The sequence below is a fragment of the Gouania willdenowi genome, chromosome 11 (assembly GCF_900634775.1).
Source record: "Gouania willdenowi chromosome 11, fGouWil2.1, whole genome shotgun sequence".
NCBI lineage: Eukaryota > Metazoa > Chordata > Actinopteri > Blenniiformes > Gobiesocidae > Gouania > Gouania willdenowi.
Window position 1 is genome coordinate 32114372 of NC_041054.1, and position 27169 is coordinate 32141540.

Consider the following 27169-nt stretch of genomic DNA (forward strand, 5'->3'; position numbering starts at 1 on the left):
TAACCAGGTAACTAGCTGTTTATAATACACCACCAACATATCATTTTATTTTTCTCACTTTACACTGTGTTAGTTAAGTTACATTTTAGTGCTAAAAGTTTCATAGTGATTGACTTCATTTGATTTAGTTGATGTTCAGACAAAAAGATTTTGGTGTTTTTTTAGTGACAGTTTATTTTTTGACTCTGTCATGATGATGATAATGTTTTGTTTGTGTTAAAATCAGCTTTTATTGATCATTTATTTTTGTTTTTGAATTTTAGTCATTTATTTTGGTGCTCTTTTATGTTGATACAAAAGTATAACATAACCTGTTACTGTGCAATAAACTTTTCAGATTTAGAATGGTATTTGTTTAATTTCAGATACATTTTGAACATACATGAATATATCTAATTATAGACATATCATACCACCATTAAGAGAGTTTAACACTACAATTTAAGAAATAGAAGAAATAGAAAGAAATACATTTTTTTATTGGGGACCCATTGCATTTCCTATAGACCCACTAACATCACCATAGTCACTCACTACATTTAAAACTTAACATCACTGCTAACACTGGAATTAAAATTGTATAAATTAATATTAATGTTTCAAAGAATAAATAAATAATACATATGTAAATATTCATGTAGCATTCCAACAATGCACAATATAGGGTTTTCACCTCAGTCACATTCTGGGAAGTAACCCGGATGCGCTGCCATATTGGAGGCATTCAGAGGTTAACACTGCAATGGATAAATGTCCAGAACCACAGAAAAGCTCCTGAAAATGTGTTATGATGCAAAGGTGTTAGGGGTGTCCCAATCCAATATCGATATTGGTCTGATATCAGCCTGAAAACGAATATCAGATTCAAATTTCTGATATTTTATTTTATTTTTTTGCAATTCATTTTTATTAATTTTATTCAATTGTAGAATACTGTAGATATTATGTTTAGGGTTAAAATGTAGGCTGTTGTTATTGGTCCGGACCCGACTATAGTTCCATCACTTCCTGTACGAATGCATGGCCATGACCATAACCCTAACCCTAACCATGACCATGACCCTGACCCTGACCATGACCCTGACCATGACCCTAACCCTAACTGAATGCCGGTAGTTCCGTCACTGCCAGACCCGCTTTATTTTAGCCCTAACTTTATCCCTAACCCAGGAAATACCCTAAAATGTTTCTTTTTTTGTATATGTATTTTTAAAGGAGGAATTTGCCATGTTAAATATGTTAAAATGAAAAAATATATATATCAGAAGTGGGATTTGAACCCACGTCAGCTGAAGGAAACGTCCTTAAGTCTAGCGTCTTAGATGGGCTCCAGAACAATAGTCAGATTTGTCTGGGTCTGGAACTATAGACACTTCATAAACTGTATGTAACCAAACTATAATAATAAATTGGTCAGTTTTACTCTACTCTGTTACTGACTATTGTTCTTCGTTTGACTAACATCACTTGATCAAGACTTTTCTAACGTTCCACACTACAAAATAGGTTGTTATTTTTTTCTAAAAAAAAAAAGAAAAGAAAAAGTAATAAACATATGTATGATGCATGCTGATATCGTATCGGATCAATAGTGGTATCGGCTGATACGCAGAGCCGCAATATCGGAATCATATCAGAGACGAAAAAGTTGACATCCCTAAAAGACATACAGGGAAAGACTGTTTCTTGGTGGTGCAGATCCATACGAGATGGATCAATAACGATCAGGAGAGTCTTCAGTCTGTTGTGTATCCTGATATGATATTTTATTTTGGAATGCATGTTTTGTTTTATTTGAAGGTCTAATCTAAATTATAAACTTTGTTGTGTTTTCTTTTGAAAAGCAAAGACTACTGGAATATTTAAAAAATGTCTGAATATTCAATAAACATTTACTTTAAAAAACATGTTTAAAAATGCATTCTACGTTTTTATGCACTATTAAAAAAAAATAGTGAAAAACCTAACAACCGCATTCAGTATTATTTGGTTTTCGGCCAAGCATTTATATTTTATTTGGCTTCGGCCACAAATTTTCATTTGGGTGCATTTCTAATTCCATCCTTTTGTCTGTGCCTCATAGGTACACAGCCAGCTAGCTACCTCAAGTACAAACGTTTCAGTGGGAACTTCCGTTTTACAAAACAAGTCAGTTGGAGTCGGGCTGCTCGATTATAGAAAAAATAATAATCACAATTATTTTAGTCATAATTGAAATCCTGATTATTCAAACGATCATTTGTCAACCAAAAAGTTATTATTGTTTGTACAAAAGAACATAAAATATATTCTTTAAACATAAATAAAATCCTTCAAACACTAAAATCAAGTATGTTCACTTTTGCACAAAACTAAACAGTTGTTGGACGTGACGTGTTTTTGTTCTAGATCTTCATCATCAAACCCAAAGTGTTCCACAGAAGATCATGTAACTTGTTTACCAGTGTTTCTGCTGCGTTTCTCCTGCCATGTTTCAGTCCATTAGCGACAACTTTCCTCATGTTAGCCTGCAGGCTAGCTTTAGCTTTGAGAGGGGCGGGGCGACACCTGCAATACCAACAAAATGAAGTTATCATACTTTTCATCAATAAAAACATCCATTTTAATCAGTGAAACTAAATGATTAGATTAAACATTAAGAGTTCCTAAAAGCTCATTACTGGCCTTACCTTACAGCACTGTGGTACTTTTATTTTCTTATTTGTTAACATGTCTGATGGTATTTTAAGATGAGGTGCTATTCATTTTTATAGTAGACATTTTATTTAATATTATTTATTTGCACTAAAGTCTAAAGTATTTTTTTTAAATGTATTGATTGATTGATCAAGTGCTTTGTTTAGGGTTGAATGTTAAATGTTTTTTGCTCTTTATCTTTTTAATGTATCATAGAAGTATTGAATCAGGACTCTGTATCGGCCAATTCTCAAAATCAAAGGACTCGGACTCGGGGGGCAAAAAAACCTGATCAGGACATCCCAACATTTCACTAGCCTTTCAAGAAATGGACTGAACAAATTCAGATGTTGTCCAGATGTTAGCCTCGTAGATCCTGGTTTAGCTTTGCTAACCACTAGCTCCTCCTTTCCTCTGATAACTGTTGACATTGTTTTCCCTGATTTGTTCTAACTTTTGTCAGTCTATAAAACTCTGAATGTTTTCCACGGTCTGACCGATTGGTACAGCCAAAAACACGGCAAAAATGTATCATTTCTTCTTGTTCCACGTTCAGGATCTGCTTTGTTTACCTGCTGAGTACCTCCAATATGGCCACTTCCTGTTTGATGACATGGTGATGACGTGCTGTGAAAACCCTCCATTAAAAACCCAAAATGAGATGTTTAACCATTCATAAAAAATAATAATGTACAGACCTATAAGTGAGTGAGCTGCTGGAACATTAGATCTGTTCTCTCATGAAAACAGTGTATTTAAATAGTTGATAAAGATCAGTTTCTCTGCTTTATTCCAGTGACTGTGATGTTCTACTTTACTGCTCTGTGTGCGTCTACAAACAGGTTCTCTGCTTTCATCACAGCGTACGTCATTTGTTGTTCTGTTGTAATCCCAGTAATGATTATTTATAATGTATTCCTGGTCCAGTGGTGATGTAGATCAGAGGATCTCTGTGTGCTGACAGATGATGATGAGCAGCCATGCCTCAGCTGCTGTGTAGCGTCCATATGTCCACATATAGGGAACAGGGCTAGAGACTGCGACCAAAATGGTCGCATATGCGACTATATTTTCAGTGTGTGCCAGTGAAAATGTTATCTGATCGCATCTGTGCGAGTGCGTATGGTGACCTTATTTTGGACAGAGCGGCATGTTGCGTCCCACAGAGTGCACTTCTTTCTCTCTTCTCTCTGCTGTGGTGAGGAGACGGTGCACACTCATGCATTGAGCATAAACACCAATGAGCTCCTTTGGAGTCTGTGCGGTCCGTTATGAACGAGTGCACACGTACATCAGAACCATCATGGTGGGACCAGAACTGATGGACTATGATACCAGGACAGATGTTCAGCTGTGGCTCTCCCAGAGCAGGGGTCTGCAACCTGTGGTTATGGGGCCTAATGTGGCCCTTTGACTCCTATACAATGGCTCCCTATAGCTTTAAAAAAAACTATTGAAATAAATAGTTATTTTTTACAGAGACTATTAATGATTAATGACAAATAAAATCAAGATATAACAATTTATTTACCTAAAATAAATCACGTTGTAAAATGACTCAGCACTAGGGATGTAACGATTCACTCAACTCCCGATACGATTCGATTCACGATACTGGGTTCACGATACGATTCTCTCACGATTTATTTTACAAAATGGGAATGTTGACAAATTTTTTTTTTGGGAAAAAAACTAGAAAATGCTGTACTATTTTCCTTTTATTTTTCATTGTCAAAAGAATCCCTTGATAAACTATTCAAAACAATGCAATTTAACTAAAAATAAATCTTGAATGAAATAAATAAAGGAATAATACAAATGAAAATAAAGCCTATTAATTTAAATTCTGGTTCTATAATAAACAATGCAAAACTGCATAATAGTTCTTTTTCTTTTTAAAAGTGCAACAAAACGTGACTTTTACAGATATTCAAGTATATTACAGATATTCTTTCGGTGCTAAAGGGGTAATGAATCATTTATTAACATGTTTAAGAGTAGAAGGCAGCCAGAAAGAAAGTATTAGCAGACTCCGCCCACCGCCTACACTTGTGGATAGCGGTTAAAAAAAAGTACTGCGATCCAGTTTTCAGAAAATCGATATCAACCGTGATACCTATGAATCGATTTTTAACTGCCTTACGATTAATTGTTACATCCCTACTCAGCACATTCCTACTTCACCTCCTACAACATCTACAGACCATCAACTTTCCTCCACCTGTGACTAACCTTAAGTTTTAAATCCCTGGTAAGAAACTAAACCAACAAAAACACTATTTCTGGAAGAAAATACAGATTTTAATTGTGTGGGAACAGATTCATTTAACCACCAATGTACAGGTTAAATATGTATGTTTTATATGTGGTAAGAAATGAGTAATTAGCATGTGTTGATCACATGATCATGTGTTATTATATTCATGTTACTTTTTATAGACTTTCATATACATTAACTATAAAAATCTTCTTTATAAACATTGTGTTCATATAAACTGAGATGTGTAAGAAGATGAAGATACTGTTTTATTTATTAATGTCAATTTATTTTATTTTAAACTGTTTTTAAGTTTCTATTTACATGATCAATATAAATCAAATAATGCGGATTTTATAGGGCCCTAGACGATGCTGTACATATGTGCTGAAAAAGTTGGTCGCACCAGTGCCACCACTGGAAAAGTTAGCATGGAGCCCTGAGGGAACGTACAGTTCAGACGTTTACGGAATCACAGAATCAACCAATGAAAACCGAATCAACTGTTGAACTCAGAAAGCCACAGAATGTGGATCAAACGTCGTCATCTTGAGGCAAAGAATGTTTTTTTTATGGAGCGCTCATTAGGTGCAGCAGCCCCCCCTTTCCATCCTGGCTGCTTCAACCACCGTCTAGACCAGAGGTGGGCAACTTCTATCACAGCGGGTCACATGATCAACATTCATGTCAACATTTAGAATAATGACAGAATAGTCTTTGGGTGTTTTTCTGTCATTCTGTGTATATTTGTTCTTGTCTTGCTTGTTGTGATTACATTTGTGTCTTTCTGTCGTTCTTTGGTGTATTTTTCCTCTATATGTTTTTTGGAGTCATTGTGTATTTATGTAGTAATTTTGCATTTTTTTGGAGCATTTTTTTATTTCTGTTGTTGTTTTGCTTGTTTGTTAGTATTGTGGGTTAGCATAGTAATTATTTGTGTTTTTCTTGGTTTTTTTTTTTACACATTTTTGTTGTCATTTTGTCACTGCATATTTTTTAGCCGTGTGTGTGTGTGTGGTGTGTATTCTTGCTTTTGTTTTGTGTATTTTTTTGTCATTTTGTACGTTTACTTTGGGGGTTGCATAAAATTAGACCAAGGGCCACATGTGGCCCCCGAGCCGCCAGTTGCCCATGTCTGGTCTAGATTGATAAACGACCAACTCATCATTGACTCCTAAAGACAGAGCCACAGCGCTGTGTGAAAATATGATCAGTGTTTGATTATCACAGCGTTCCCACTAGAGCTGGGCGATATGGCCTTTTATAAATACCGCGATATTTTTAGGCCATGTCACGATACACGATATATATCTCGATATTTTGCATTACCCTTGAATTAACACTTTGATGCACAAAATCACACCAGTATGATGATTCTATATGTCTACATTAAAACATTCTTGATCATACTGCATTAATATATGCCAATTTTAAACTTTCATGCAAAAAAGGGGATATCACAACTAAGTCAAAGTTGACATAACTGTATTTATTAAACAGTGAGTGGCTCAAACATAAAATTGTCAACAGAAAGTGCACGTTTTGTGCAAAATTGTCACAGAGACATTTCAAAACAAGACATTAGTGCAGGATGCAACTCACAGAGACATTTCAAAACACAAAATTAAAGTGCACTTTTTGTACATAATGCCACTACAATATTTTAAAACAAATAGTGCCCTTTTGTGCATGTTGTCATTAAGATGAAATTTCAAAAAAAAAAAAAAATCAAAAAAAAAAAAAAAGTCCGCAAGTTTAACGGTTTGGTCATTTTCAACACCGCACAGACTACAAGCTGCGATATATCGAGTATACTCGATATATCGCCCAGCTCTAGTTCCCACGCATCCTTAAAAAGTCTTAAAAGGCATTAAATTCATGAATCTGAAAATAAGGCCTCAATTATCATTAAAATGTCTTAAATCACAGTTTCCTAAAATTACATTTTAACATAGTAAGTATGATGTTATGATTATTAACATCAGTTTTTAAAAAAATATGTAATTTACTATAATATCACGACAGTGGAACCTCCCACAAACAGTGATGTGGTTGTAGAGGGACTGTGTGCAGATGTGTGTCATGCTTGTAGCAACTTTACCAACATGGGAAAAAGTACATTGATCCTAAATGACCTGTCCAACAAAGAGTTTTCTTCATGGTTTTTATTTGTACAATTTTTGCTGTTTTTTTTAATAGATTTTAATTTTTGTAGCCATATTGTGTGTTTTTGGATTATTTTCGTCTGTTTTTTTGTGTATTTTACTGTCGTTTTGTGTAGTTTCCTTTGGGGGCTGCTCGTTGCACGTCTGCACTAGACACTGTAAAAAATGTATCCTAACCCTATGTAATTAATGTGGCAATGTTTTCCCCCAGTTATGTTTACTGTAAAGTTGGTCTTAAATGAAATTTCAAATGGCAATAAAACTCTTAAAAGTCTTGAATTTAATGTGACTGAAGCTGTAGGAAGTTTATGAATCTGCATCAGAGCTACAGAAGATCTGTGGATATAGTTGTTCTGTTGTTGTGGACAAGACCATTGATACCAGTAGGGCCGGGACAACGCGTCAACGTCATCAATGACGTCGACACAAAAAATACGTCAACACAAAATATACACGTCGTCTGACCAAAACAAAGATGGCGGCACCGACAATAACTAACGCGAGCTGGCTCCTCTGAGTTTCGACAGTGAAGACCCACTCGTTGGTCAAAGGTAGATGTTCCAGTAAACCCTCGTTCTTTATCCGGGGTGTGACCAGACACGTCAACAGGACAAGGAGGAAACACCCACTGTGACATCAGCAGCAAGCACACGCACCACACACACGCACGCGCACACACATACACACACACACCACACACACACACACACACACAACACACACACACACACACACACACACACACACACACACACACACACACACACACACACACTCCTTACAACCAGTTCATAACATCAAATGGTTCTCACCTTTAAAATATTAACTCTTTTGCTGAGTCATGGTTAGAAGTTGCTCTACACCAGTGGTTCCAAACTGTAATATAGATCATTATGATGGAATGAATGAGTGATAAAACTAGGGATGTAACGATTAATCGTGAGGCAGTTAAAAATCGATTCATAGGTATCACGGTTGATATCGATTTTCTGAAAATCGAATCGCAGTACTTTTTTTTAACCAGCAGAGGGCGCTATCCACAAGTGTAGGCGGCGGGCGGAGTCTGCTAATACTTTCTTTCTGGCTGCCTTCTACTCTTAAACATGTTAATAAATGATTCATTACCCCTTTAGCACCGAAAGAATATCTGTAATATTACTTGAATATCTGTAAAAGGCACGTTTTTCTATTAGCTCTGTCTGCTAGCATAGCTTCTCTTCTTCACTGCTAGAATATCTGCATGCCAACCGACCACTGTTACCAGCGCCCTCTGCTGGTCCAAACAAATATGACGTAAATCAGTGGTAATCACGGTTTTTTTTTTTAACGTCCAATTGTTAAGGCACAAAATACATTTTCAGCTGCACTTTTAAAAAGAAAAATAACTATTATGCAGTTTTTGCATTTTTTATTGTAGACCAGAATTTAAATTAATAGGCTTCATTTTCATTTCTATTATTCCTTCATTTATTTCATTCAAGATTTATTTTTAGTTAAATTGCATTGTTTTGAATAGTTTATCAAGGGATTCTTTTGACAATGAAAATAAAAGGAAATAATACAGTATTTTCTAGTTTTTTCCCCCAAAAAAAATTGTCTACAGTCCCATTTTGTAAATAAATCGTGAGAGAATCGAATCGTGAACCCAGTATCGTGAATCGAATCGTATCGGGAGTTGAGTGAATCGTTACATCCCTAGATAAAACACATTTTAAAGAACGGATTATATAAATAAGTATAATAAACAGTATTTAGTGGCTCCTGAAGAGATTTATTTCTATAGTTTTTATCATTTCTCCTCGTGTGGGACCAACACTGACCCTTGTATTTTCAGTTCATATTCTAATCATTATTATTAATATAATTTTTAACTAAAAATGAGCATTATAAAACCCCATATTTATTTGTTTATTTTCCAATTTCTCTCTTATTTTTTGTTGGGAAAGCACTTTATGTATAAGCATTAGGAATTTTGAGTTTAAGAAAAATATGCACGTTGTCAGTGTATTACTATAAGTTATTATTATGTTTATTTGAATGAAGAATTAAAAGATAGACTTTTATCAGTGAGCTAGACCTGTGTGTTTTCAACATAAATGCTAAATTGTGTTGGTTGATGAAGGACACCATGACAGGCTGCTGGCTCCTCCCACTGCCTTTTATTTTTATATTTTAATGTTGCCTCTGAATGCATTATTTTATACTGTTATATTCATACTGAACTTTATTTTGGAATTTTGAGTTGAAGAGCAATAAACATATATTGCAATGTTATGGAATTCATTTTAGATATGTAAATCAACATGTATGAATTACTTTTAGTCAATTAATGGGGAAATAATTGATAAATGAATCGAGTCGAATCGAACTGGAAAAAAATGAATTGTTAGATTGATGAAAAAATAATATCTAGATTAATCCTTTAAAAAATTATCGTTTATTCCAGCCCTAGATGCCTGTAGATTAATAACTACCAAATATTCTGACCCCTAGTGGTGAAATAACTGATGCATTTATTTTAGTTTAATCATTACATTCATTCATTTTACTTTTATTGATTAAAACTTGAGCATTAAACTCATCTTAAATCACCACAAACACCGTCTAAAACAACATAAATCATCACTGACTCATAAACACAGAACCTCTAGTGCACGTTTAACTTTGCTGTGCCTGTAAAGCTCCACCCGTGTTTCGTGTAGCGCAGCAGTGCTCTGTGAGAACGTGATCAGCTTTAATCATCTCGAACTGTTATGTCTGGTAAACTGAGAATAACTCAGTCCGTGTTGTTCTTTTTATTCCAGCTTTTTGTTTGTGCCTCGTAGCTACACATTCACAGTCAGCTAGCTACCTCAAGTACAACCGTTTAAGTGGGAACTTCCAGTTTACAAAATAAAAGTCAGTTGGAGCAACATTATTAGAATGTTACATTCTAACAACATCTCATCAGAGCTACAGTAGATAGGATCATTTAAGTTAGGTTAATTTAAACTAAGTTGATCAAAACTTAATCAATAAACCTGATCAGATTCAGTAAACCATTGATCCCTGAGTGACATCAATGCTGTTCTCATACATCTTTATATGATATAAATAGATAATAAATGTCAGTACAACCTATATCTACCTTTTAATTGTGTCTTTCTCATTATTTTAAATGATGTTTTTATTTCTGACATACATTTCTGTGTAATTAGGTTTTATGTTTCTATTTGTATTTATTTTGTTTCCTCACAGGAGTTAAAAACTAATTTTCAGAAAAAAATGATACAATTCTCCCAAAAAAATTAATTAAAAAAAATGTAACACGGAATTTGGAAAAAAAATCAGATATATTTTATGTGATTTTATGACGTGTTCACCTGTGCTTAGAATACACGTTAATGCTCAGATGTATTTAAATACAGGTGCTGACTGCGATGTTTGCTGAGTCATCACTACATCTTGTGTTGGTAGATAATAGTGTTCACGTAAACACCGAAAATGCACTTTTGGGCCATTTTTGCTGCATCACCAATCATGATGTGTCCCACAGGAGAAAGTAACGATGACACAGCAAACATGAGTCAGCGTATATAGCAGAGTTTCTCAGATGGAGGTATGTGTACCCCAGGGGTACGCAAGAGAGAGAGAGGAAAATTAACAAACGAAAGCATAAAAAATATGGGGTTTAAAAATGATAATTTTACTAGATATTACCAGTAACTCACAAAATAGCAACAGAAACACACAATAAGAGAAAAATATATTGAATGATAAAAAATGAGTTGGGCTGTAATCAACCAAGGAAATGGTTGGTCGACCAAGACTATGGCTCATGTAGCGACTAGTCAACCATAAAAAACATAGATGAATGATCAGGTGCAGAGGAGGACGAGGAGAAAGAAAAAACACATAAATATTTAGTTTTGGTGTTTTGTGATGATTTACTTTAAACACAGACCATTTATGATATGAACCTTATTCAAGCTTTGACCAGAACCTGACACAGCTAAAGTGAAACCTCCAGGTCTCATAGACATTATATATTTATATCGGAGTCTGACCTGAAACCCACAATTAAAACCTATTTTTTCCTCATACAAATGACATATTTACGTGTGTTTTAGTGGTAAACCTGTTTTTATTAATAAGCTGTTAATGTCAACATCAGGTCAGTGCATGTGGAAACAAACACAGGTGTGCAGTGGAGACAGTAGTGGATCTATTTACATAATCTACGTCTCAAATATAAGGATAATCCATGTTCTTGTGCAGAAAAAATATTGATTTAACAGTGGATGGTTGTTTGTTCCCTCTCTGATCTGATCTGATCTGATCTGAAAAACAACACGTTTTTTACAGCACTCACTCACTCACTCACTCACTCACTCACTCACTCACTCACTCACTCAGCTGTTGCTGAACATGGAACCATGTTTAGGCATTAAATACATTATATTCATATTTATTCCTTATCATCTATATAAGTGCATTGTGTTTTAATGATATTAAAACTGATTTATTGCTGATCGACCACGATAACATCGACCAATTAGTGACTAAACGACCAAAAGTTGGCAAGCCCTAGAATGATGTTGATTAGGGGGTGGGAACCTCAGGGTAACTCACGACACGATACGTGATTACAAAGCTCACAATATGACGATTAGCTCACGATACTGCGATTATCGATATATTGGTCAGAAATCAATTTGATAATCTGTCATAACAAGAAGGAAAAAAGATCAAGTTAAAAAAATATAATTTTTATTTTATATCTCTGAAAGGACAATTAAATATAAAAAGTGTCCTATGAACCAGTGACACTACTTTATTTCTGTAAATAAGTGTCAACATACCAATGTAACTAATAAATATCTCCCAATAGTGCTTTATGTAAACAATTAATATGGTCTTTATTACCAGTGACATCATTATAGTGAAATATTACAGTAAACAGTATATTGGTTCCTTCAACAAACAGTGAGAACATTTCTGTGAAGACGTAAATGGACATGATTATATAGAGCTTTAATCACCACTGAAACAGTCTCAAAGCTTTACATATCATCTCATTCACCAGTGGGACAGGACTGACATACAAGGCACTAGTCGACCACTGGGAGCAACTTAGGGTTCAGTGTCTTGCCCAAGGACACTTCGACACATAGTCAGGTACTGGGATCGAACCCCCAACCTCTCGATCAGAAGACGACCCTCTACCACCTGAGCCACGGTGCCGACGTACCTGCACATTTTAGTGAAAAAGCAGAGAAAAGATTTGTTGGAGGAAAAAAAAAAAATCGATACTTAGCGCGAGCGTATCAATAATCGATTGGTGTGAAAAACATTGCGATATATTGTCGTATTGAGATCTCGTCACAGTCCTAATGTTGATGAGAACATGAAGTGAGTGTGTGCCCACATCAGGAGGAAGATTACTATAAATAGTCTATAATAGTTTTACTCTAACCCAGTAGTCTCACGTTATAGTTTAGCGTTAGCTAAGTGGACTACTGCGTCTGCTCAACGCCACTAACACCAGAGTGCACACATGACAGACATATATCACCATGTTTCACTGTACGATCAATGTATCCATCAAAAATGTCCAAAGTGATTTTACACCTAATGTTGCTAACATTAGCATAGCATGTAAACGCCTGGTCACAAGGTGTCAGTGAACGCACCATCAGACCTTGTTAATCTACCTCACTCCTCTATGACTAGCATACTGATCACTTCTATAGATTTATGTGCTTCGTTTTTATAAAGAATTTAACAGAATCAGAATCTGTTTCTTCAAAAATGTAATTGACACTTTGATAAACATTCCACTTGTTTTTAATATTAGTGTTTCAATTAGTTACTATTACTCATACGTTTAAAAAGAAAAGAAATCATTTTTATGTCATGCATTTTATTTACTTGTAAAGGTGACATTTGGTAATGATTAATATTGATATATAATGTTGTTTAGTATTGGGATATATCATATCAAATGCACAGTGTACAGCTCTAAAGCAGCTCAACTTAAGTCAGAAGTTTGGAACCATCTAATAAATCATAATATAAATATGATTGATCCAAATCCAATCAATTCATAAATTATTTATAGATTATAATGATAAACATTTTAGATGTTTGTTGACAGAGTTCTGAGCTAAATGTGGTAGTGGGATTCATGGGTGTACAGGACCAACTAATTCACTTCTTCTAAATACACAAATTCAACCAAACCAGAATTGTTGTTATTTTTCCCAGCATGTCTGTACATTTGGTCTTTGGTTCAGTTTACATGTGGTGTATGTGATTATGATCACCTTGGTTTGTGTTCATAAAACACTTTGATCTGCTCCAAAATGACAGTGTAATAACATGTGCTAGAGCTGCACAATTCATCTCATTTTAATCATCACAATAGTTTTTGCCATGATTAAATGAACCTGATCATCTGCAACATTTACATTTAAACTACTGGTTCTGCCCTCTGTGATAGTGTAAGTATTCAGTTAGCCTTTGTAAGTAAGTAAGTAAGTAGTTTATTTATAAAGTGCTTTTTACAGATAAAATCACAAAGTGCTGTACAGAGTTGTGGTAAAAGTGCAACACAATAGAATAATAAAACAAGAGTGCATAAACATCATAAGAGCAGCAACATTAAAGGACAAATAAAAATTAAAATCCAGTAACTAAAAGCTTTTCTGTAAAGTAAAGTCTTCAGCAGTTTTTTAAAGTGACCACACAGTTGAGCTCCCTGAGAGACTGGTGCAGGTTATTCCAGAGTCTGGAACACCAGGGTCTCCTCTGGTTTTAAATGTAGTTTTTGGGGTCTTTAGGAGACCCTGGTCTGAAGAGCGAAGGCATCGCCCTGATGAGTAGGGGTACAACAAGTCTGAGATATATTTAGGGGCCTGACCATGTAATGATCAGAACGTAAGAACTAATATTTTATATTCTATGTGAAACTTAACTGGAAGCCAGTGCAGAGTAGCTAGAATGGTGGTGATGTGGGATGTTCTAGAAGCACCAGTTAAAAGTCTGACAGCAGCGTCTGAACGATCTGGAGTCTGTTTAGGGTCGACTTATTAAAACATGTAAAAACAGAATTACAGTAGTCAATACGAGGTGGTACAGTTTACATTATTAAGCTTGTTTTTTAAGCAATGTTCATAAAGCATCACTCCAAACTGTAACAAAGAAGTGTTTGTACCAACTGAGGAACATTTCTAAACTTAGAACAATTGTGTCCAGAGATGATCTATTATCTCTGTGTGCTTCAGACTACTGTAACAGTTTATGTTCTTGTCTAAACAAAAAGGAGCTGTGTCGTCTAATCCAGAGCTGTATATATAGAGAGAGATAGAGTTGTGACAACAGAAGTTTAAATGTTTGACCATCACGTGATTCACGTAAGACTGAATTTGTTCCCTGAAGTTATTGGTGGACCATTCAAATCTATTGATTCCTAATGACATAACTGGGATTTTTGGTCATTTGTCAATAACTGGATTGATTGACAATATTTATACAGTTGACGTCATATGTATGTGTATATACAATATATGTTTATGTAGTTCCATAAATAGTTTTTAAATGTGTATTATTAATTAGTGTAAACAGCTTACCTGATTTATTGACATAGTTAAGACCAACATTAATTTGGTTAAAAATGTGTTAATATATATATACTGTATATATATATATATATATATATGTAAAAGGGGTGTTTAGAAAAACACCACATTCTTATTATGTTCATATATATATAAAATAGATATTAGAATTTTTACGATGCACTTATGTACCAAGATAAATGAATGATATAAATGTCTACCAAAGTCAGAAACATTAATACCATGTTCATACAGTTTGCTGTACTGTATGGGGATGCTCCAATCACTCTGATTAAGGAGCTCAAATGTTTGACTTCAAACTGAACCAGAGGAGAAATAAATGGTCAGCATTAGTTAGCAGGAGAAATCTATAAATAATAATAATAATAATCAGGATTACAACAATAAAAACATCTGTGAGGTGATCATAATCAAACATTTCATTTACACTTTTTCCACAAACAACACAATTAAAAAGTTTATTGTTTGATAAAAAGAAGAAATGTAGTCTGTGTGTGTAGATAAATGATCTCTTCATTTTCTAAGAAGAATTTAGAATTGTTTTATTTATTTTTTCTTATCTCACAATAAAAAACATCTATACTATACTAATTATCAGCCCTACAGTGTGGTGATGTTCAGCTGTAGCATCACAGCCTGTTGTTCCTGCAGTCAGCACTCAGGGAAAATTTGTTTCCTCTGACTTTAGCAAATAATCAATTTTATGTACATTATATCTAATCAGCACCTGGGACTAAGCACACTCTTTTTTCTTTCTTCTTTCTTTTTGTTCTTTCTTTTTTTCTTTCTTTCTTTTTGTTTTTCTTCTTTTTTTCTTTCTTTTTTCTTTTTTTTTTCTTTCTTTTTCTTTCTTTTTTTCTTTCTTTTTTTCTTTTTTTTTTCTTTCTTTTTCTTTCTTTTTTTCTTTCTTTCTTTTTTCTTTTTTTTTTCTTCTTTTTTTTCTTTCTTTGGGAATACTTAGAAAATAAACATTTAATTGGAATTGTTTATGTATTGGGCAACTGTATCATATCCACAAATAAGCAAAATAATACAATACAAACATTACATTTCAACAGATTAATTATTAAGAACATTAGGATTATTCAAGCTTTGTAAACATCTAGTTTGTTAGTTTAACTGAATATATTTTATCATCCACTCATCACACAAACAGAGCAGTGTTTTTAAATTGTTCTTTCACAACAGAAACATCAATATTGATGAAATTATTATTCATTTTCTGACTCCTTATGGTTGGGGGTGTGGCCTGTACAGCGAGCAGAAATACTCTGTTTAAGTCAAGATGATGATAACACACCCACACACACACACACATATATATATAACATCCAATGTTCAAGTGAGTAAGTTCCTTATTCATTCACAATCATTTCTGTTAAAGTTTCCAACTTTTGGAGCCACTTGTAGAAGAAATTATAAAACATAACTTTTTAAATCACATGATTATCTGTTTTTGTCTTTTTTTATCTTGATTTTTTGGGGGAATCTTAACTTTTGTTCTCAGTTGTGATTTTTACTTTTGCTTTTACTGCTTCTCCAACACACACCACAGGGGCAGAACACAAATATAAAGTAAAAAATGAAAAAGCCCGAAAAACCTAGACAAAAAAATTAAGACAAAAAAAAAAAACTGACAAAAATGAAAAAAAAAAAAAAAAAAAAAGTTAAGAATCCCCGAAAAAATAACCACCACTTCCACCACTGGTTCTAATTGTCTTCTATAAGTTACAGATATCATCAGCTGCTTTAAGAAAAGGTGAATTTGTCTCTAAAGTGTTCATTAGATGCATTAATAGCTGATTAATAATCAATCCTAGGCCTTATAATTGTAATGGAGTATATATTCCCACCCCTACTGTTATAATGTTATAATATTATAATGTGGTGGATTAATTCACATGATCTTCTTATACCCGTGTATAAAACACAAACCTCTGTCAGCATTGTGGTCACTCTACAAGGTTAAGTTAGTGTAAAACAAGATATTTGATTATCACGTTTTAGATTCTTTCAATGTATTATCCACACATAATTATAATAAATAATCAAATAAATACATTTCTAAAAGATCAGATCAATTTATCAATGATCAAACTTTAAAAGGAGATAAAATAACTTTATTTTCTGACTGTCATGTCACAGTATCCTAATAAAATAAAACACAATAAAAAATAATCTAGATTTTCTGTGAAGTTTCAAATGTAATTGTTTTATAAAAACCTGATGGTGAAGTTCAGTATTATTAGTTATTAAATCCATAAGTTGACATGTGAAGGAGATAATAATCTGCTACTATTAATATTCTATAACAATGATTATTTCTTTGTTTTTTAGGGGCGTCATCGTCAGAATAGCAGAATGCAGCCATCCCATAGTTATGAAGGGTCTGTGTGCTGAATGTGGACAGGATCTCACACAGTAAGTCCTGTTTTATTGATTATTGATCAATGATTGGGACATAACACAGTCCAAGTGTTGAATATGGAAACCACACATTCACTGATAACAAACCACACCTATACAACCAATATTTATCTATATTTATATGATTTTTAATCAGAACATTCAGGCTGGTGTGTTTCCAGCAGATGGCGCCACAGCCTAATGTTTATGATGATTAGGATTTAAAACGTTTAAGTGTTGAACACACACAAACTCTAACACACACAAACTCTAACACACACAAACTCTAACACACACAAACTCTAACACACACACAAACTCTAACACACACACAAACTCTAACACACACACAAACTCTAACACACACAAACTAACACACACAAACTCTAACACACACAAACTCTAACACACACAAACTCTAACAGACACACAAACTCTAACAGACACACAAACTCTAATAATAATAATAATAATAATAATAATAATAATAACTCTCTGCTCACATGTAAAATGTCCTGTGATCATGTGAAAACCCTTTGTTGTTGTTATTTAGTGTTTATGGAGTCATTGTGTTGTTGTTGTCCTGTATTTCTGCTGACCTACTGTACGTGATGGTCCTTCATCTTTTTCATGTTCTCGTAGGCTCCAGAGTTCCAATGGGAAGCAGCAGAGTGCCATCTCCACGGCAACCGTCTCCATGGTGCACAGTGTCCCTGAGCTGATGGTCAGCTCTGAGGTGAGTCATGTGACACGCGTTACATTTAGGTGTGTGTGTGTGTGAATGATAGTTTTCACACTGAATCCTGTGGAGCTGAGTGAAGCCTCTCGTCTGCAGCCTTTGTAGAACATAGAAGTAAACACTAATATATAATAGACACTGTATAGTGTGTGTGTGGAGTGGATATGGAAATAGTAAGTAAGTAAGTATTTATTTATAAAGCGCTTTTCACAGATAAAATCACAAAGTGCTGTACACAGAAACAATAAACATACATTTACATCACATGTGTAGCATCATAAAAGGGCAGTAAAAATTAAAAATAAAATCTTGTTAACTAAAAGCTTTTTTGAAAAGCGAAGTCTGCAAATGTTTTTTTAAAGTGTCCACGCAGTTCATCTCCCGGAGAGACTGGGGCAGACCATTCCAGAGTCTGGGGGCTGCAGCCTGGAACGCCAGGTCTCCTCTGGTTTTAAATTTGGTTTTTGGGAACCTTAGTAGACCCTGACCTGAGGATCGAAGGCTGCGTCCTGAAGTGTAGGGACACAACACGTCTGAAATGTATAGAGGAGCCTGGCCATGCAAAGCCCGGAATGTTAGAACCAGTATTTTATATTCAATCCGGAAATTGACAGGGAGCCAGTGCAGGGAGGAAAGTATCGGGGTAATGTGTGATGTTCTGGACGTACCGGTCAAAAGTCTGGCAGCAGCATTTTGGACCATTTGGAGTTTACACAGGGTCGACTTATTAAAACAGGTAAAAACTGAGTTACAGTAGTCAATGCGGGACGAAATAAAAGCATGGATGACCAGTTCCAGATCAGGTTTGGACAGTAGATGCCTCACTGATGGCAGATTAATGCAGCAATGTTTTAAATTCTCACATCTTTTGATTGTAGACAGTCATTAGTATGGTGTAGACTTTAGGACATCTTCAGATATCAGCAAAACCCTAACCCTAAACCTCCATCAGATGAAACTGCCTCAGGCTTCAGACTAAAAGTCATCAGACTCAACGGCCACCTGACATTTTTTTTTGAAGAAACTGAATATACATGACATCATCAATATGTTCTGCTTCAGATACAAGAGTAAAGTTAAAAGCTGCTATTTTTAGAGGTTCAGATATATCAACGTTTCATTTAACTATGTATTAATTAATTAAACAATACATTGATATATCAACTTTAAAAAAAATAAAAGGAAACAATGGCTTTTCAACTTAGTGTCTACTTCAGGTTCCTTCAAAATAAAACTCCATCTCGTTTTATCTCACTCGTACAGTGCCCATTGGAAGTATGTATTCATAGAGTGGGAGGAGCTTAAGGAGTTGTCAATTATGGCCAAATGAGTATGTGTTTGAAGGTTGGTTTGACCAGAAACTTTGTCAATGGCTTCTAAATATCCTGAGTTTGTGAATCTGTTATTTTGGAGTCATTTGGTTATTTTAAAACTTATCTTTTAATTTTATGTACCCCGTACGGCACATTCATGTTCACCCAGAAGTGAAACCTATTCAGCTTTTGGCCTCAGTGTGAGGGGGCGCTAGAGCACCATTTATATCTCTTTCACTGCACAGCTCTGCTCCGGTGCAGCCAGAGCCAATCACAGCAGTGAGCTAGAGTCACGTGTGCAGCCAGAGCCAATCACTCGCTGAAGACCTGGAGTAGCACCAGACCTACACGCAGACAAACGAGAGAGAGGAAAATAGTTTAAGGTTCTTTCATGAAAACAGACTTTTTTACTTTTCCTTATTTGGTGATTACGTTTCGAAACGTATATTTTCATGTTTGTTCAACCGTTTGCTGTTTAGAACGGACAGATGGAACCTGGACGTTATTGGTGACCAATGCTGTAGCTGTGTTGAAAGCAAAAAATGCAAATTTCTCAAAACACGCCCTTACCACACATAAGGTATTTATAATAAAAATATAAGTAAAATAAAACAAAAAACTAAACAATATTTACACAAAAAGTGTACAAAACAGCAGAAATGCACAAAAAATATAAAAAAGCCTCCAAAAACACACAAAATTACTCCAAAAAACATTAATTTGCAGAAAAAAACATAAATTTGCAGAAAAAAACACCAAACAACAACAAAAATATGAAAATTAGTCAAAATACACAAAACTATTTATACAAAAATACACAAAATAGCTCCAGAATCACTACAATAGCAACAAAAACAAAAATTATACAAAAATGCACAAAAACACAACAGAAAGATACAAAAATACACATATTGACTTAAAAAAACATACATTCCAGAAAAATACACCAAACTAAAAAAATAAAAAAATGAATAAAAAAACAAAAAACAAACACATTTATCATGTTCATGTCTCATAGAATTAAACCAGTTAAATCACACACACCATTTTATTTTACACCCACAAATAAACCCTTTATAACACTACAGAGTACAGTATGTACACTATGTACATACAACCTTCAAACACATATTCATTTAGACATAACTGATAACTCTACTTAAGCTCCTCCCACTATAGGCTGTATTATCCCTTCTGGACTTAAGCGCTTTTTTGCGCGCTTTCAATTACGCACTTCTCTTCTACGCATATTCTCTGCGACACAGTGACATCATAAAACCAGAACCAGAAGTAGTGCGCTTAATATTGCACTTATTACTGAGAGGGCTTTCATCTTAAAATTAGCGTTTTGAATGTTTTGCTACACCAAATTACTCCAAAATAATGGACACACACACACACACACACACACACACACACACACACACACACACACACACACACACACACACACACACACACACACACAGCATTTAATCAGCAAATTTAACTAAGAACTGTTTTTCTGTTAAGGCTTTATTCAGTTAAAAATATCCAGATTTAAATCGTATGTCGACATTTTAAGAAGAAATATTGAGATGTGAATTTGAGCATAGTCACATTTTTAACAATCATGTCAGCATTTACAGTTTAATGATAAGGTTTTAGTTGTGTGTTATTAGGCTGTAAAGTTGTGTTGATCTGATCTTAAAGCAAGCTGAGCAGCTTGGCAGAGAAGACCAGCAGAGACTCCACCGGAACAAGAAGCTGGTCCTCATGGTGGACCTGGACCAGACCTTGATTCACACCACAGAACAGCACTGCCAGCGCATGTCCAACAAGGTGAGGAGAACCCTGCAGAACCACACTACTCATCTGAACACACAAGCAGAGATGTCCAAAAGAAAAAAAAAAAAAACAGAACGCTAAAACTCGTGGCGAGTTTCCACCGCCGCACGCTGATAACGCACGACACCTGGGGGGGTCGGCAGCATATGGTGGCTTTTGGTGCATTAGTGTAACTAGTACAGTGCCTGTCAGAAGTATGTATTCATATAGTGGGAGGAGCTTAACTTATTCAGTGCCAGTCATTTTAGAGCATTTGGACTCATTTTTAAAGACCCACAGAATATTTAGTACTATGACAATCTGTATTCAAATCACCAGTTTGTGACAAAAAGCTGAGAAAAAACACCTTTTTGTGAAAAAAACCTGTCAGTGACTTTGAAGCAATTTTTTTTTGCTTTAGTGACACCTCAATATTAGTTTCCTTCTATAAAACTATAAAAACAACAGAGGCCAGGGTTTTGATGGCAACATTATTGTTATTTTACTATCTATGTCAGAGTTGAATGGATTTCTTACTGTATTTTGGCGTTCCTCCAAGTCTCTCCCCCGTCATTCTCCACACACACAACTTCCTCCTCCTCCCAGACATGCTGAGTCTCACTGTTTGCCCTGTTTTTGGATGGTTTTCTCTCACCATCATCACACTCTCAATAGTCCACTTAGTTCCACACATGCTCTGGTTGAGTGTGAGCTGCTGTGAACTTCAGCATCAACTCTGTAGAACCATTTTCTGTCTCATAAACTCTTCTCCGCTCCCTCTGAGCTCTGCTCATCACAGGCGATCTCTCATCCAAAGGTGCTCTGCTGCCACCTACAGGTCACTAGTTGGTCACTACATCATGGTACAAGTTAGATATTCACTGGAGAGCTTAGTCACTTTGTCTCCTAGCAACCCCAGCCAAAAAACACAATTGACATCTATGAATGGCACTAAATGAGTTAAGTAGAGTTGTCAGTTATGACCAAATGAGTATTTGTTTGAAGGTTGTATGTACATAGATGTGTACATACTGTACTCTGTAGTGTTTTAAAGGGTTTATTTGTGGGTGTAAAATAAAATAGTGTGTGTGATTTATCTGGTTTAATTATATAAGACATAAATATGATAAATGTGTTTGTTTTTTTGTTTGGTGTATTTTTCTGTAATGTATGTTTTTTGGAGTCACTATGTGTATTTTTGTATCTCTCTGTTGTGTTTTTGTGCATTTTTTCTGTAATTATAGTTTTTTTTGTTGCCATTGTAGTGATTCTGGAATCATTTTGTGTATTTTTGTATGTTTTTCGGTGTAGTTTTGTTCATTTCTGTTGTCATTTTGTGTATAAATATTTATTTTTGTGTATTTTGAGCCATTTTCATATGTTTTTGTTGTTTGGTGTATTTTTCTGTAATGTTTGTTTTTTGGAGAAATTTTGTGTGTTTTTAGAGCCTTTTTGTATATTTTTGTGCATTTCTGTTGTCATTTTGTGTACTTTATGTATAAATATTGTTTATTTTTTTTGTTTTATTTTGTGTGTCTGTGTCTACCTGTCTACCTCTATCTCTTCCATGCGTTATCTCTCACGCACGCGCGCATCTTGCACATAATCTGTCGAGGTTGTTGAGAGATTAAAAAAAAAAAGAGACACGGAAATACCACGAAAATAAACGTTTTGCAAGACCAAAGTCGCAACTCCTTAAACAGCTCTGTGTGAGTTCAGCATGTACATCTTGGTGTAGTGCACGTACACGCATCAGCTGTGTGTTTAAATTGTAGCAGCTAGCATCTTACTTAACACAGAATAATATAAGAAGAAACACTCACCCTTGCACAGAACAAACAATAATCATAGTAGAGCCGTGTTGTGGACCCATTCACTCACAAAAATATAATCGACTAATGACCGTCAGCACAGCCACCGCCCACACTCATGGAGACGAAGGAGGAAGGGAAATCTGTGACCCGAGATTTAAAGTAAGTTTGGAATCACGGGAATAATATTGAATAACCATGAAATATTAACTTAAATGACTTTTAGCGGTACAAAAACGTTTTTTAATATTGACCTTTTTTTTTAACCCAAACAAACTGCGACACAGTGACGTCATGAACCCGGAACTGGAAGGAGCACGCTCAATACCGCGCTCATTACCGAGAAAGCCGTAATCTTAATATTAACGGTTTGAACGTTTTGCTACACCAATTCACTCCAAAATAACACACACACACACACACACTTGGGGTATTTGGAACCCGTTGACTAAGTTTCAGGTCAAACTCATACCATGTTGGGGAGATATTCACTACACACACACACACACACACACGCACACACACACACACACACACACACACACACACACACACACACACACCTTTTTTGCTTTTATAGATAGATTGTGGCTTTTCCTCTGTTTATTTTGTAGCACCTTACTTAACATGATGTATTTTCTCACCTAGTTTTTGTTTGTATGATGCATTTACAAGTTGAAATCTGGTATCCATGGTAACGATGACAAATAATTGAGCATCATTATCAGTTATACTCTTTCCAGTGTAAAATATACCAACTTATTATAGGGTTTGGCTTAGGGTTATTCTTAACATATCTTACGTACAGTGAGTATATAAGTATTTGAACACCCTACAATTTTGCAAGTTCTCCCACTTAGAAATTTACATCGTAGGTGCATTTCTATTGTGAGAAACAAAATAAAAAAAATAAATCAGGAAATCACATTGTATGATTTTTAAATAATGTATTTTCTTGTTGCATATACGTTTTTGAAAGTCAGTGTTAATCAGTGTTAATATTTGGTACAGAAGCCTTTGTTTGTAAATCCAGAGGTCAAACGTTTCCTGTAGTTTTTCACCAGGGCTACACATCTGTCAGGTTTAGGGGCTGTTGCTGAGCAACACGGAGTTTCAGCTCCCTCAAAGATCTTCTATGTGATGTAGGTGTGGAGACTAGCTAGGCCACTCCAGAACCTTGATCTGCATCTTACGAAGCCACTGTTTGGTTATCCTGGCTGTGCTTCAGGTCATTGTCATGTTGGAGACCCAACCATGACCCATCTTCATTGCTCTGACTGAGGGAAGGAGCAATACACGACCTCATTCATCCTCTCCTTAATACAGTGCCGTCGTCCTGTCCCTTCTGCAGAAAAACACCCCCCAAAGCATGATGTTTCCACCCCCAGTAGGGATGGTGTTCTCGGGATGGTACTCATCCTTCTGTTTCCTCCAAACATGGTGAGTGGAGTTTAGACCAAAAAGTTCTATTTTGGTCTTATCTGATCACATGACTTTCTCCCATGCCTCCTCTGGATCATTCAGATGGTCATTGGTAAACTTCAGACGGGGCTGGACATGTCCTGACTTGTGGAAGGGACTGATTTTAAAGCATGGTGGCGTAGTGTTCTACTGACAGTAACATTTGAAACTCTTCAGGTCATTGACCAGCTCCTCCCATGTAGTTCTGGGCTGATTCCTCACCTTTCTTATCATTGGTGACACTCCACGAGGTGAGATCAAGCATGGAGCCCCAGTCTGAGGGAGACTGACAGTCATCTTCCATTGTTTACCAATTGCTCCAACAGTTGATCTGTTTTCACCAAGCTGCTTGGCAGTTGTCCCATAGCCCTCTAACAGGTGCTACTAATTTAGATTACCTAGTACACTGCCTGTCGTTAGTATGTATTCATATAGTGGGAGGAGCTTAAGTAGAGTTATCAGTTATGGCCAAATGAGTATGTTTGAAGGTTGTATGTACATAGAGGTGTAAATACTTTGTACTCTGTAGTGTTATTAAGCGTTTATTTGTGAGTGTAAAATAAAATAGCGTGTGTGATTTATCTGGTTTAATGTTAGAGTTTTGAGATACTTTCATGTTCATGAGATTATAAACACTAGGGCTGCCAACTTTGGTCGTTTAGTTGACTAATTGGTCGATGCCGTCGTGGTAGACCAAGTTTTTCATTGGTCGACCAGACTTATTAAATATGCAGCGACTTTTTAATTTCACACATTAAAAGTTGGTCATTATTTGTAAAATAATAAAATTACAATAGGTGACATTTGTGCAATTTCAATAATGTCGTCTACTGATATATATTTTGTAAGTTGTTACGGCAAATTTGCGGTTGACCTCATTTGGAGACATGATTTATTCTCTGGTTGAATGATGGAGTCCAGGCGAGGCATTGATGATTTTATAAAAGAGGTTTATTATAAAACTAAATAAAAAAGAGTACAAAGATGGACAAAATTAGTGACCGCCCGGGCGGACGTCCGATGATTGAGTGGCCCACAGTTCTAACTCATCACGTATATTCCCCCTCAGTCTCCCTCCCTCCTCCCCCCAGGAGATAAAGAGGACAGAGGAGGTGAAAGAAGAGGGTGAAAAGAGACAGTTTCTTCTTTAGGTCAAAACAACCAGTTCTCTGGTATCTCCTGATTGTCGTGAGTGTTGGAGGTGTGTGCGTGTATGGTGTTTGTGTGTATGAATGGATGTGTATTGGGTGTGTATGTTTGACTATGTGAGTGTGTGTAGGCATGTGAGTGTGTAATGCCTCTGTGTCTGAGGGATAAGATGTGTTTTGGGAAGCTGACCGCGAGAAGAGAGCAGAAAACATGAGACAGCAGAAATGAAAAGTCTCAACTTAAAGCCTTAAAAAGAATAAGGTCTATGAGTAAATATGTTAATAAACATAACTAACAATTTTTGCCCTGACAAAGTAAACAGGCTTTTTTTCCTGTTAACTCTCACAACTGTCAGTTAAGTGTATGACACAACGCTACATGTGATCAGTCCACATTCATAGCAGACGTCAGCATCAACCTGACTTTAACACACACTCATCCTGCTGTGCAAAGATGATCCAGTTTCAACAAAATGAAGGATTACATTTAACACCAAAGCAAATATGACTCTACAGGGTCACTGTAAGTACAGTAAGTAAGTTTTATTTATAAAGTGCTTTTAACAGATAAAATCACAAAGTGCTGTACAGAGTTGTGGTAAAAGTGCAACACAATAGAATAATAAAACAAGAGTGCATAAACATCATAAGAGCAGCAACATTAAAGGACAAATAAAAATTAAAATCCAGTAACTAAAAGCTTTTCTGTAAAGTAAAGTCTTCAGCAGTTTTTTAAAAGTGACCACACAGTTGAGCTCCCTGAGAGACTGGTGCAGGTTATTCCAGAGTCTGGAACACCAGGTCTCCTCTGGTTTTAAATGTAGTTTTTGGGGTCTTTAGGAGACCCTGGTCTGAAGACCGAAGGCATCGCCCTGATGAGTAGGGGTCCAACAAGTCTGAGATATATTTAGGGGCCTGACCATGTAATGCTCAGAACGTAAGAACTAATATTTTATATTCTATGCGAAACTTAACTGGAAGCCAGTGCAGAGTAGCTAGAATGGTGGTGATGTGGGATGTTCTAGAAGCACCAGTTAAAAGTCTGACAGCAGCGTCTGAACGATCTGGAGTCTGTTTAGGGTCGACTTATTAAAACATGTAAAAACAGAATTACAGTAGTCAATACGAGATGATATAAATGCATGTATGACCAGTTCCAGATCTGATTTTGATAATAAATACCTCACTTTAGAGATATTTCTCAGGTGGTAAAAACAGTTTTTAGTCAATTGACGACAATGTCCCTCCAAAGACATGGACTGATCAAAAACAACCCCAAGGTTTCTGAGGCTGGTTTTAACAGATGAGCCCAGATCACCAAGAGAGTTTTTAATCACAGGATCTTTTTATCAGGAGCAATGATCAGAGTTTATGTTTTGTTTGAATTTATCTGGAGATCATTTGATGACAGACAGTTTTTGATACAGGATATACAATCTAAGATCTCTGATAAAAAGTGAAACGCTGAGTCATTAAAGGAGCAGTACAACTGGATATCATCAGCATAAAAATGATAAGACACATTTTTAAAACCATGGATCAACCGACCAAGAGGCATCAGATACAATAAAAACTAAACAGGAACCAGAACAGAGCCCTGGGCTACTCCACATGACAGGTTGGACATATTAGACATTACATCATTAATAGAAATATTAAAGGTTCTTCCATTAATATAAGAGGTAAACCATTGGAGAACAGCACCAGAAAACCATCTCAGATGTAAGTGGATCAACCAGTATACTATGATCTACTGTATCAAAGGCAG

The 27169-nt window shown here is 35.5% G+C and overlaps 1 protein-coding gene across 1 annotated transcript in view; it reads left to right on the forward strand.

Annotated features, from left to right (window-relative positions):
- ctdp1 (CTD (carboxy-terminal domain, RNA polymerase II, polypeptide A) phosphatase, subunit 1) overlaps nucleotides 1-27169 on the forward strand; it is a 139340-nt gene that overhangs the window by 6536 nt on the left and 105635 nt on the right. The window contains 3 exon segments of the mRNA XM_028461289.1: nucleotides 17055-17138; nucleotides 17766-17859; nucleotides 20868-20996. Of these exon segments, the coding sequence (XP_028317090.1) occupies nucleotides 17055-17138; nucleotides 17766-17859; nucleotides 20868-20996 (307 nt within the window).